Here is a 14,414-nt window from a genome sequence, read left to right as displayed (position 1 = left end):
TCATACTATTAGAAAACTAGATATATTTTAACATCATTTAAGCATTAAAGGAAAATTGCCAATTAAAGACATGAAAAGAAACTTACAAACTAATTCAAAAATCAACTTATTGCAGATCGCTTGCAGTTCTTCTTTTTGAACACTGAGTGGCAATAATAGACTGTGTATCAATTTGTTCAATGTAGAAAGAAATTCTGTTCTCACAGAAAAGGATATAGGGAAACAATGCAATATTTCCAGAAGACACACTGCAGTCGGGGCAACAAGGAACATCTTAAATGATTTTACTTTAGAAAGCATAATATTCCCTATCCTCTGGATTATAACAAAGGAACCATCAGCATCACAGCTTTAGGACAATGAATAATACAACAAGAGGAAAACCGTGGATCCAGCGATATCAGGTATTTAGTATTATTGTCTTCTTTATCAGTGACACCTATGGCCAGTTACAATATTCAGTACTTGAAGAAATGAAGCAGGGATCTGTGATTGGGAATGTGGCAAAAGATCTTGGACTAAATGTAAAGGAATTAGCAGATAGAAAATTCCAGCTTATTTCCAAGACAAAAGTAAAGTATTTTCATGTTAATTTGGACAATGGAGAATTATTTGTATCGGAGAGAATTGATAGAGAAACATTATGTGGAACAAAACAAAACTGCTTTATAAACATAGAAGCTGTGATTGAAAGTCCTTTGAATTTTTACACAATCACCATTGAAATCCAGGATGTGAATGATAATGCACCGATATTTTCAAAGAAGCATTTTGAGTTAGAAATCAGTGAAGTGACATTACCTGGCGCCCGCTTTGCTTTAGGAAAGGCACAAGATCCAGATTTAGGCACCAACTCAATCGAAAGTTATACTTTAAGTGGCAACAAAAACTTTGGCCTTGGGGAGAAAATAACAACAGATGGAATTAAATACCCAGAAATTATACTAGAAAAATCCCTGGACAGAGAGAAACAAAGCTTCTATGAGTTAATATTAACAGCTTTGGATGGAGGTAACCCACAGAAATCAAGCACTGCTACAGTGAAGATTATTGTTCAGGATTTTAATGACAATTTACCAATGTTTAATCAAGATATATATCAAATAAGATTACATGAAAATGCAGCTATTGGATCTCTTGTAATTCGATTATTGGCAACTGATGAAGATGAAGGCTCTAATGCTGAAATAACTTATTCTTTCAGTCACATTCCTGATGATGCATGCCAGTTATTTACTATTGATTCATTAAATGGGGATATCACAGTATTAGGAAATTTGGATTATGAAACATCAGATATCTATGAAATGACTGTAGAGGCCAAAGATGGGGGAGGTCATGTGACACATTGCACAGTGTCGATACAAGTAATTGATGTCAATGACAATGCCCCGGATATAACAATCACATCCCTCTTAGCATCAATTCCAGAAGATTCTCCAGCAGGAACTGTTATAGCATTACTGAATGTCCGTGACTCGGACTCTGGGATGAATAGTGAAGTTGTTTGTCATATCTCAGACACTTTGGCTTTTCAGCTAATTCCATCCTCCAGTAGTTATTATAAACTAGTAACGGCAGGTAATATGGACCGAGAAAGAAATCCCTCCTACAGTGTTACAATGCAATGTATTGATAGCGGATCTCCTCCATTGTCTACCAACAAAACCTTTCACCTCAACATCTCAGATGTAAATGACAATGCTCCGGTTTTTGAGAAGATGAACTACATTCTGTATATTGGAGAAAATAATCAACCAGGTACATCAGTATACACTGTCCATGCCTCAGACAGTGATTGGGATGAAAATGGGAAAATTACCTACAGCATTCTAAACAGCAATGTAGAAGAGATTCCAGTGTCATCTTATATTTCCATCAACTCAATGACTGGAGTTCTCTATGCCCAGAGATCATTTGACTATGAACAGTTGCGGGAATTCCAGTTCCAGGTGATGGCTAAAGACAGTGGATCTCCTCCTCTAAGCAGTAATGTCACAGTGAGGATATGTATCATTGATAAGAATGATAATGCCCCTAAGATCCTCTACCCATCACCAGACACTGAGGGATCGGCACTGTTTGAGTTTATTCCTCACTCTGCTGAGAAAGGTTATCTAGTCACCAAAGTGATTGCAGTGGACGCTGACTCTGGACACAACGCCTGGCTCTCCTATCACTTACTACAAGTTCCTGATCCAACAATATTCGCCATTGGTCTATTTACTGGTGAAATCAGGATTGGAAGAGATCTTCCAGACAAAGATACCTTAAGACAAAAGATTGTGGTTCTGGTGAAGGATAATGGAGTTCCATCTTTGTCATGTACCGTTTCGGTTCATTTAGTTGTGGCTGAAAACTTTCAAGAGATTGTTCCAGAGATAAAGCGACAACCCAATGTGTTACATACTTCTTCCAATGTAACATTCTATCTGGTTGTATCCATTGGTTTTATTTCAATTCTTTTTGTAGCAACAGTGTTGATTACCATAGTTTTGAAATGCAGGAAATCTAACACTCCAACAACCTATGGAGCATATAGCAGAAATGTCTATCCTCAGTTCACGCTGGGATGTCCTTCTGAGATCAGTGATACAAGTTTGCCTTTCCCATTCTCATATGATGTGTGTGTGACTATGGACTCAAAGCAGAATGAAATTGCTTATCTGAAACCAGTGCAGAACGTCCCTACAGAGAATCTCATAGACACCGATGAGTCTGCAGCTGTTAATGATTCATCCAACAATGATCCAAATACCAGAAATTTAACAGAGGTATGAAGTAGCAATCTTATATTAAACTAAATTGCTAATACTGTATGTATAAACATGTAGTGCTAATGTGGATACATAAGACCACATTAAATATGCGCCTATTAGCACAATTTTCATTCTGTTCATGCGACTTATATTTCCCTTTATTTGTCTGCATGCATTAAAGGGATTTTCTTACCTTAGACTTTTACGGCATATGTGATGGGGGTGATTGGGAGTGTGGAAACAGACAAGCAGGCTGCTCTATTCTCACTCTGGAACTCTCATAGAAGTGAATGATGGTAACAGAAACATTTCAGCTTATTGATCCTACAGATGGGATAGAAAGTAAAATCTAAGTATGCAATAGAAACAAGACCCATTCAAAGAAGGTGTAATTTAGTTTTTTTTCCATTTCACTCCACTTAGAATTTTTAAAACATTTTTCAGTACATTATATGATACATTAAATAGTAACATTGAAAAATAAAAAAGGGCCGTGTCCTTAAGGTATTAGGCCTTAGTCAGACGGGCGTTTTTTCGCGCGATTTGCGGGTCGCATGACGGATGCGCATCCGCAAATCGCGTGACCGGTGCCCGAAAATCGCCCGAAAATCTGCTCCTAGCCGCGTTTCATTAGAAACGGGCCGGAGCTGTCCAGCGCATTGCATTCAATGGAGCCGGTAATACAGCGGCTCCATTGAAAGCAATGCGCTGTGGGCGAGTGTGGGATGAATTGTCGGGAAGGGCTTAAATATATAAGTGTTAAAATAAAAAATATATACATACTCACCTGCTTCCGGCAGTCGGAGTTCCCCGCGGCCTGCAGTGGGTGTGAAGGGGGTGTGAGTCAGACCTGCCCCCTGATTGGCTCAGCACTGAGCCAATCAGGGGGCAGGTCTGACTCGCACCCCCTTCACACCCACTGCAGGCCGGCTGCGCGGAACTCCGGCTGCCGGGAGCAGGTGAGAATGTATATTTTTTTTATTTTAACACTTTTCTGGATGAATTGCAGGGAAGGCCTTATATATTTAAGCCCTTCCCGACAATTCATCCCGCGCACGCCGGCAGCCCATTGCTTTCAATGGAACCGGCTGTATTGCTGGCTCCATTGAATTCAATGGGCAAACATCGTTCTTCTCTGCCACAGCTGTTACAGCTGTGGCAGAGAAGAATGATTTGTCTTCTATATGTTCTCAATGGGGTCGGCGCTGCTGCCGCCGGCCCCATTGAGCGCATATAGAGAAGAGAACAGGAATCGCAGATCACAGATAGGTGCGATCTGCGATTTCTGTTCTATAATTTATCGGACGAGCGCATAAAAAGCGCTCATGTGTCCGATACCATTGCAAAGCCATGGTTTTAAAAAATCGCCGGACGCATGCGCATGCGCAAATCGCGCAAAAAAACGCCCGTCTGACTAAGGCCTTAAAGTGTATAAAGACATAAGTGGCAGTATAAAGGCCTGGTATGATTTATTTATTCCAAGAAGTCTAAAAGGATATATTACATAAAGGCCCATTTACATCAGCAGATAACCAGCCAGATTTGAACCCTAACAAGGAAACATGTCTGATAATCACATCAAATGGAAACAGAATTAAATTTATAAAACTAGAGAGTGACTTGGGTATACAAGCTACAAGTATACTAGCAGTACTCAATGTCAAGTAGCAGTTGGAAAGAAAAAACATATGTCAAGGTGTAGAAAACGAGAGATCAAAACTAGTGATCTAAATGTAATACTCATGGTTTAAAAAATACATGCATGGTAATCAGTTAATGTAAATAGATTAAGCGACTGAATGATTATCAATTAAATTCTTGTTGAATATGGGAATACTTATTTATGAGAATATAAAATCATATGATATTGGGGTATTTAAACATGAATCTTTTGGTTGATAGTTGACTTGCGAACTTATTAAGTAGGCGATGAAAAAACATTTTTTTAAACTATTAAGATAACAAAAATGTGTGTTAGTTTCTTGTTTGTAATTCCTTGTCACAGTGATCATATCGAGAGTCAGTAAGTAACATGAATATCTGCTTGAGTAAATAAGCCTTAAGTATGAAGGATAGATATTCTAGACATCTATATAAAAATTGGTTCCTAAGGCTTCGGTCAGATGAGTGTTTTTTCTGCTCACTAATAGACGTGCAAAAAGAATGCATCTATTAGAACCATGAAAGTGCTCACATGTACATTTTTTAGAGGCGTAAAATACACCTGGCAAAGATAGGACATGGGAGTGTAACTCGCATCTAAACATCCGTGGTGGGCGCAAACATAAGACTTGACCTATCTTTGGAGTGTGCTTTCCATAGACTCTTATGGGAGCTGGAAAACACACACCATGCACCTTCGATCGTGTGAACGGGCTACTTTAAATAGCTGGAATTCACCTGGTCACACAATTTTTTCCACACGTGAGGGGCGATATTTTTGCGCGCCTATTCGAGCGTGGAAAAAACGCTCATCTGACTGAGGTCTAAGAGTTAGAGAATCTAAATCTAAAGTCTTAGCACAAAAAGGTAATAAGGGCTGATACTGCACAATGTTTGCATTCAGAAAAGGGCAATAAACTTATCTAATCACAAATACCATTGAATGTTATCATTAATTTAGCAGTGATTGATGTGGAATTAATCTTAAAATTTTCTGACTGCTGTGTGTGTGTGTATATATATATATATATATATATATATATATATATACACAGTTCACTGAAGTTCATTAAAGCTCACATTTGACATTTCAATTTTTTTGTGTCATTCAGCTGAGAGCTGCCCCTGATTGGTCTCTGCGCTGAGCCAATCAGAGGTAGCACTCACTCACCCATTCATGAATTTATGAATGGGTAAGTGAGAGCTGCCTCTGATTGGTGAGGCTGTGACCAATCAGAGGCAGCTCATTCAGCAGGCGGGGATTTTAAATCCCTGGCTGCTGAATACTACTCAGAGGAGTTCAGGAGAACTGCCGCCAGCAGAGGCTGAACTCCGGCTGCCGGGACCAGGTGAGTATATATTTTTTTGTTTTGTTTTTACACATTTCTGAATGAATTGCAGGGAAGGGCTTATATTTTTAAGCCCTTCCCAAAAATTCATTGTGCGCTCGCCGGCAGCCCATTGCTTTCAATGGAGCCGGCTGTATTGCCAGCTCCATTGAATTCAATGGGCAAACATCATTCTTCTCTGCCACAGCTGTAACAGAATGATGTGTCTACTATATGTTCTCAATGGGGTCGGCGCTGCTGCCGCCGGCCCCATTGAGTGCATATAGAGAAGAGAACAGGAATCGCAGATCGCAGATAGGTGCGATCTGCGATTTCTGTTCTATAATTTATCGGACGAGCGCAGAAAAAGCGCTCATGTATCCGATACCATTGCAAAGCAATGGTTTTATAAAATCGCCGGATGCATGCGCATGTGCAAATCGTGCGAAAAAACGCCCGTCTGACTGAGCCCTTACACAGAAGTTTGCCAAACCACATGGGACAAAAGTAGCCGCCTCATCCTGCATGGGCTAACATAACAATGAACGCTGAGACACACACAGAATGCCTGACAGGATAAGTTTTTACAATATCTATCTAACTTATATATGTCTATGTCTTTGGTATCTATCTACCCGTCTAATAGTTATCTATCTATCTATCTATCTATCTATCTATCTATCTATCTATCTATCTGTCTATCTATCTATCATCTTATCTAGTAAGGGCAAATTTAAAGAGGAAGGATGTCAACTTAGCTTTGCTAATGTCCTGAATGGCAGCTGATTGATACTGGACAGCTGGGGCGACACTTTATTCATCTCTTTATATTACAACTTCTACAAAGCATCTATGTGAGCACTTCCATAGCAACCTATTGGTTGCTATGAAAGCACTGTTCTCGCGCTGCTGTAGCAGTGCAAGAACAACACTCGTCTGACCGAGCCCTAAGGAAAGAAAGTAGAGGGGTAATGTTAAGGTTATATGAATATTGGCAATCTCTGAGGATATATATTCCTAGGTATTTTAACTGGGGAACAATTGTGAGATGGCAATTTTTTTCACCCATTGCCCATCTCTTTTCTTTGAGAGGCATAAACATAGATTTCTGCCAGTTATTAAGTAGGTCTGAGAATATTCAAAATTTTCTATGACTGATATAGCATGTGGTAGAGTATGTTTTGGGTTGGAAAGAAGCAATATCATGTCATCAGCATACAAGTCTATACGGTCTTCCCTGGGACCAATTGTTATGCTTTGAAAATCTGGATCTTGTCTAATTAGCAATACTAAGGGTTCAAGAGCAATGGTGAATAAAAGAGATGACAGTGGGCATCCTTGTCATGTTCCTCTAATAAGATTAAAAGGAAGATAATAATAAGATTAAAAGTCCAATCATGAGGATTCTAGCATTAGGTACTTTATATGTGATGGAAATCCATTTAATAAAAGAATAGCTAAAACCAAGACTATGCAATTCTTCTAATTGACAGGGCCATTCAACCAAATCAAATGCCTTTGTCGTATCTAAGGATGCTAGAGCCCAATTTTGATTTTGTTTCCAACATATTTGCATCAATACGTGTACATGTCTAATGTTATCTGATGTTGACTTACCAGATATGGAATTCTGATGGGTCAGAGTGGATAATATCATGAATAAAATGGTTCAGCCTATTTACTAATAATTTAGTGATAATTTTATATTCTGTATTTAGAAAAGATATGAATTTCTAAGACCCACATTCTTCAGTATTTTTTTCAGGTTTTAGTAAGATTACCAAAATGGGTGTACCTTGCATTTTCTATTAGATTTAATAGCTGAGGTTTGACAATGCTAACCATAGCAAATAATTGTCTGAAATACTTTGAGGTAAGTATTTGATGGCTTCTATTAGAACAAATAAATATGAAGATCCTAAAATGTGATAAATGCAACTTAAGGTGTGTATGTGAGGTGAGTGACAGGAGAATTCATGAGTATTAGGCTTCTTTCACACGAGCGCATATTGGCTGGCGTTTGCACAAATGGCCAAGATACGCTTCCAACTGGGGTGTAGAAGCTTGTGAACGGGCGCACAAATCTAACATTTGTGCACCCATTAACATGGCATGGGGCCCAGTGCATATGCATCGAGCACACCATGCTGTTCTCCACTTCTCCTCCCTCCCCATCACAGACACACCTCTCGTCTCCTCCCTGCTTGTTCTTTGCAATGGTAGGGGGTGGGGTTGGGGTGGAGCTAAGTGGAGGCCTGCCCCACCTCCTCCCATTGATGGCTATGGTCAAGGGGTGGGGAGAGGGCGGTAGCTTAGCTCCACCCACATTCACCCCTTGTCCATAGCCATCAATGAGAGGAGGCAGGCTGGGCCGGTGCTTAGCTCCACCCCCTCCCATTGTACAGAACGAGCAGGGAGGAGATGAGAGCTGAGCCTGCATGGAGGATTGGGGGGAGGAGAGCAGAGGAAGGGAGTTTAGCAGCCACACTGCCATGGGCTGGGAGCCCATGCAGTGGCAGACATATTCTGGCCCAAAAGATAGTTCCTGGACTATCTTTTGGGCCCGACGTAAAAACGCCTGGCGCTATATTGGCCTTGCCGGCCGCTTTAACGTCTCAGTAATACACCCATGTGATCTGATGCATTGGAATCCAATGCGTTAGATCACAGCGCATATTGGCCAGCTGTGAAAAAGGCTGGCCCATATGCGCTTCTGTGAAAGAAGCCCTAGGATGGTAATCTCTCCATAAATCTTACCAACACACTTCAGCTACTACAGCAGCCAGCCTGGTAGTGGTATTAGATGTATGGTACTGGTGAACTCCTCTTAATCAATCTAATAAAGGGTCCACTAGTAAGTTCAGATCTTTCATGCATATGTTTGTGCATTTGTGAGAAAACCATAGGTCTTTTTCAGGGTGTTCTCAGACCCCTAGCATAAAGGTTATGTTAGCTATTTGATAAGAAAAAATGGGGGATTATTTATATGAGCTCTTTCATTAATAAATAATCCATTTACTTATCAGTAAACACCTTATAAAAGTATTGACAGTTACATTGAACTGCATAATATAATTTTAACAAACTAGTACGGTATATATCAGTCTATCTTAGAAGTGCAAGGTTCAACCTTTTTAAAAATAACCGTATGGATATCCTAATGGTCAACCAGATATGGAGTTAGCAGTATGTATTCATAAAAAGAATACATTTTTATTTAATAAAATATTTTGTGGTTGAGATCAATAAAATTAAGAGAAATTGATAAACCCAAATTCAAAATATGTTAATTTATTAAACAAGAAAAGGGAAAATATTTTTTTTTCTTACAAACAAAAGTTATAGACTTTATCACACAGCTAATGATTATTGGTTTCTGGGGTAAATAGGTGAATATCAGTCATAAAAGTGTTAAATTAAATTAATCTAATTAAATAATTAATTACATCTAGCTGTATATTTATTGGATTAAATTTAAGAAGACATCTGCAGGTTTATGAATATAACAGAACAATTTAAAAAAAATTGTGACATTAAAAGTGTTCAACCATGCTTAAACATTAAATTAAACACTAAATTAAGCTTTATTTCCAAAACATCTGTTGGGAAAATTATTCTAATTTCTAATTTTCTTAGCTTTGTGTATTTTTATTTCTTTTTTCTTTACATGACTATAGAAACAGTTGTTTTGCCTGAGTTGCTACAAACAGCAGCTGCAGATTTTTGCTTCACTGCAAGCACATAAGAAAATATTATAATCTTATACAGATTAAAACCTGCTAACATAGACTGTAACAATATGAACTAACATATGATGTATTATACAACAATATTATAGATAAATACATAAAAACACAAAAATACAAGAATAATTATGATCTATATCAGCATGTTCTAATTCGTATAAAACTCTATCATTAGAGCCAGTTGCTGCCATCGATCATGTTTATTAATGCTAATATTTGTGTTTTTATGATGTGATAGGCCCATTGTTGTAACATCACACCCTGTCCGCTAAGGGTGGTCTATTGGCCTATAAATGTTTTGGTTTTAAGTTCATCTATGTATATCTAAGGCAGACCTTGTTCTAGGGTTGAAACATGTAGTTTTATGTCCTTTGTTTACTTTGCTAATTAAATGCTGAATTTCTATTTGAAGTAATAGACATCTTTGAAAAATTTCACCCGGTTTTGAGCCCTGAGAAAGGCCTTCTGGTGGACCAAGAAAGGCTTACATTTCCTTCCCATTTTAGACCTGTTAGATCTGTTATCTTGAAGTGCTTTTATGCAGCTGTGTGCATTCCAGCTCAATTCTATCTCTAGGTGAGAGCAATAGATGATTTTGTCTTATCAACTCGTATATTATATTGATTTTACTTCCCTAGCCTCTGTTGTCCTCCCTTCTCTCTTTTTTAGTTCCTACAATAAAAAAGTCATATTTTTGAGAGGGTTTTAAAACCTATTTTTTGTCTTACTGTTAGCTTAACATAAAAAGTAGGTTCTAAGTAAAGGTCAATTTTTGACTGTAGTATAAATTCTTTTTTGGGACATAGTATACTTTTTGAGTAATATTTCTTTTTAAGATAGTAAAGTACATGTAGGCTGGCTTCACAATACATATTCTGCACTATGCTCTTGTGAGTATGCTGCAAAACATGTTTACGGGGCTACGTTAATCAGATAGATCCTAAAGAGTGTCATTTTGGTCTATGTGATCAGTCTTATGTCCTACCTGAAAATTTGGTCAACCCAATTACATCCCATGGAGAACAGTTGAATACTATATATTTAACAGATGCCCTAATAGCCTATGGCTGATAGATGCTTTTGAATGGCAACCTTCATGGGCATCCCTTGAAGACTAGTCATATAACTGTCCAAACATGCATATTTAGGTCATTGGAGCCTGCTCAGCAGCTTCTTTCTGCTCACCAATGCCGTCTGTGCAGAATCTGAAAAATGTAGTAAGCCAATCTCTGATACGGATGTCACTGCCGTCAATTTTGCATTCAGAGGTTCCAAAGGGCAAAATTCTGTACTCTTGCCATACTTAAAGGGGTTGTCCCGCGCCGAAACGGGTTTTTTTTTTTTTCAACAGCCCCCCCGTTCGGCACGAGACAACCCCGATGCAGGGGTTAAACAAGAACACCGGACAGCGCTTACCTGAATCCCCGCGCTCCGGTGACTTCTTACTTACCTGCTGAAGATGGCCGCCGGGATCTTCTCCCTCGGTGGACCGCAGGGCTTCTGTGCGGTCCATTGCCGATTCCAGCCTCCTGATTGGCTGGAATCGGCACGTGCGGGGCGGAGCTACACGGAGCTACATGGAGCCCCATTGAGAAAAGAAGAAGACCCGGACTGCGCAAGCGCGTCTAATTTGGCGATTAGACGCTGAAAATTAGACGGCTCCATGGAAACGAGGACGCTAGCAACGGAACAGGTAAGTGAAAAATTTCTGATAACTTCTGTATGGCTCATAATTAATGCACAATGTACATTACAAAGTGCATTAATATGGCCATACAGAAGTGTATAGACCCACTTTGTTTCGCGGGACAACCCCTTTAAGCAATTGACTGCACAGCTGGATGCTGATTGGGTCTCAGCAGCTTCTTACCAGTGACAGTTAGCATGCTGTACATTATTTTCCAACATACTATGAGCTCCTACAGGAGATATAGCCTCAGGGCTTAGTCACACGGGTGTTTTTATGTGCGTATATACACGTGTAAAAACATTCATACTGCGTTCGTCAAAAAAAAAAATCGCACCTACAAAAGATAGAACATATGGGTGGCAATGGACATGGTCATGCATTTTTTTGACGCGCGTACATACGCACGTATACATGCGTGTAAAAACGCCCGTGTGACTGAGCCCTCAGTAGTACAATATTTTTGCATATTACTATATAATGAAAATTACCTGGAACCTATATCCATAGATGCATCTGACCTGCCCAGATAATTTGCCTTGTGATAAATAGTAAATAATCAGTCATGTAATTACCAACTAATATCATTATACACAGACCAACTAATACCTCCATACACTGACTACATATTATCACAACATATTGCCATCATAGTGAATAATTCTAGCATACTGTTAGTGAATAAAAACTCACATATCAACCCACTTGCTGTAGTAATAGTGCCCTACACTTTAGTATCCAGCTCAGTAATATGCAACCCCTGTGGTTTCTGAGTATTAGTGCCTCTAATAATTTTCACTGAGGTATAGAAAGTAGTCTATTATTAAAATATAGCCCTCCACAGTACAGACACTTATTAAAACTCAACTTTTACTGGGCAAGTTAAAAAATGGGGCTAAAGTCAAACAAGGATATCTTGTTGGTCCTGCTCGCAATGGCTTGTATGAATATTAACTAAGGCAAAATGTGGATACCTGGACAAACATATAACAACATTTTTTGGGGATACCAGGATAAATATAGCTAACCCCGATGTAAAGATTCACCAATGTGGGTTCCCCAAGGTGATGTATAGCTGAGAGGTATGGATCCCCTTGTTTGTTTAATAATAATAAGACACTGGGGGCCAAGGTCTGAGTTGGGGGGTAACACTATTATGAGGATAGAAGGAAGACCCATGATATGGATTTAAGATCACTCAGGAGAGAGCTACAGAATTGTGAGATGGGCCCGAGTCACTTGAAAACTTCAAGGGTGATCTGAATAATAGGTTGACCTTCTTTGAATCCTTTTCTAATCAGTTGCATTTATAATAGACCCGACTGATATTGTGTCAATACTACTACTGAATTCCCAAGTTTTAATACATGGGGTGCAGTTGGTTCTTACTTCTGATTAAATTGACATTGTCTTGATACAATCTATAGACTCGATGATTTCTTAATTTTCAATTCTAATAATACAATTGGTTTTTGATTCTCAATTCTGGTAATTGTGTATGGTGGATCCTGTGTTATCTGCATATACTTGTTACCTTTCATTGTAATACTGCCTGTGATAATAAAGACATAACCGTTAAAAAGTTTTCTCTACAGATCAGGAAGTGTTAGACATCAGTGGTCTACATGTGATTTTTTTTGTGCTGACCTTGCTGTTTGTACTGACCCTATACAATTAGAAGCTGCTAATTCAAAATATGAATTCAGAAATGAAGTATCAGGTCAATATTTTTTTACAAATGAAAACTGTTTACATATTTTTCAGATTAAACAAAGCAATTACCAAATCTGTAAAGAACACAATAACACTTAACATGGGTCTAGTGCAAAAAGATAAGTTAAAAACTAAGGATGAGCGAGTATACTCGCTAAGGCACTACTCGTCCGAGTAATGTGCTTTAGACGAGTATCTCCCTGCTCGTCCTTAAAGATTCAGGGACCGCTGCGGAGCGGGGAGCTGCGGGGGAGAGCGGGGAGGAATGGAGGGGAGATCTCTCTCCCCCTCTCTCCCGCCCACTCTCCCCTGCTCCCCGCCGCGACTCACCTGTCAGCCGCAGCGGTCCCTGAATCTTTAAAGGGGTTGTCCCGTGCCGAAACGTTTTTGGTTTTTTTTTGCAGAGGCCCCCCGTTCAGCGCAGGACAAACCCAAGGGATGTGTTGAAATTTAAAAAAAACATTTTACTTACCCGAATCCCCTCTCTGCAACTTCTTTCTTCTTTTCCTCCAAGATGGCCGCCGGGATCTTCACCCACAATGTACCGCGGGTCTTCTTCCATGGTGCACCGTGAGCTCTGTGCGGTCCATTGCCGATTCCAGCCTCCTGATTGGCTGGAATCGGAACACGTGATGGGACGGAGCTACATGATGATGCGTAGAAGGGGCGGAGCCAGAACGCCGCTCGTGCCCGGACCGACCAGAGGGGAGAAGACCCTTCTGCGCAAGTACGTCTAATCGGGCGATTAGACACTGAAATTAGACGGAGCCATGGAGACGGGGACGCCAGCAACGGAGTGGGTAAGTGAATAACTTCTGTATGGCTCACATTTAATGCACGATGTATATTACAAAGTGCATTAATATGGCCATACAGAAGTGTATAACCCCACTTGCTGCTGCGAGACAACCCCTTTAAGGACGAGCAGGGAGATACTCGTCTAAAGCACATTACTCGGACGAGTAGTGCTTTAGCGAGTATACTCGCTCATCCTTATTAAAAACCTTTTCTATAAACTTTTGTCCACTTTCTGAGATTTTCTACACACATCCTGCACACTTTATGTGGGGTCCAGATTTTGTCCTGGCCACCCTATTCCACCCCAAAATATGCTTTGTAAATTTTTTGAGCATATTCTGATATATTTGTTCTTTGTTTGGGTGTCATAAAACAACTGTAATCATACATAACAGATGATATCTGGATCTTTCTTTCATTTTCTGAACGGTTTAGATCTTCATTAAAAAGAAAAAATGAAAAGTTACTTACATCAAATGCTTTAACTGTAGCTATCTGCTAAAGAGACCTCAAACCATGTTACATATTAGCACACAAGACATGCCTGTATGTATGATAACATGGTATTTTAGTGTCAGAACATGTAGCAATAAATTTACAACTATTAAAGATAGTAGATAGTATCTAGTCTAATCAAACGTAACTTAATCATCTAAAGTGAAAAGTGTCACAAAGCATTTACCTTTGGTTTCTTCTTGGCATAAAGACGATCTCTTTCTTG

The 14,414-nt window shown here is 39.4% G+C and overlaps 1 protein-coding gene across 1 annotated transcript; it reads left to right on the top strand.

Annotated features, from left to right (window-relative positions):
* The first annotated feature begins 359 nt into the window (after nucleotides 1–359).
* LOC136609936 (protocadherin gamma-B1-like) lies at nucleotides 360–2,780 on the top strand. The gene has a single exon (XM_066589215.1). It carries the CDS (start codon nucleotides 360–362, stop codon nucleotides 2,778–2,780), a length of 2,421 nt encoding a protein of 806 aa, XP_066445312.1.
* The last annotated feature ends 11,634 nt before the right edge of the window (nucleotides 2,781–14,414 follow it).

The sequence above is a fragment of the Eleutherodactylus coqui genome, chromosome 2 (genome assembly GCF_035609145.1).
Source record: "Eleutherodactylus coqui strain aEleCoq1 chromosome 2, aEleCoq1.hap1, whole genome shotgun sequence".
NCBI classification, from domain to species: domain Eukaryota; kingdom Metazoa; phylum Chordata; class Amphibia; order Anura; family Eleutherodactylidae; genus Eleutherodactylus; species Eleutherodactylus coqui.
This window is presented reverse-complemented; position numbering and strand designations above follow the sequence as displayed.

Coding starts and splice junctions, on each gene's coding strand:
- LOC136609936 (XM_066589215.1), top strand. CDS start 360: ATGAATAATACAACAAGAGGAAAACCGTGGATCCAGCGATATCAGGTA.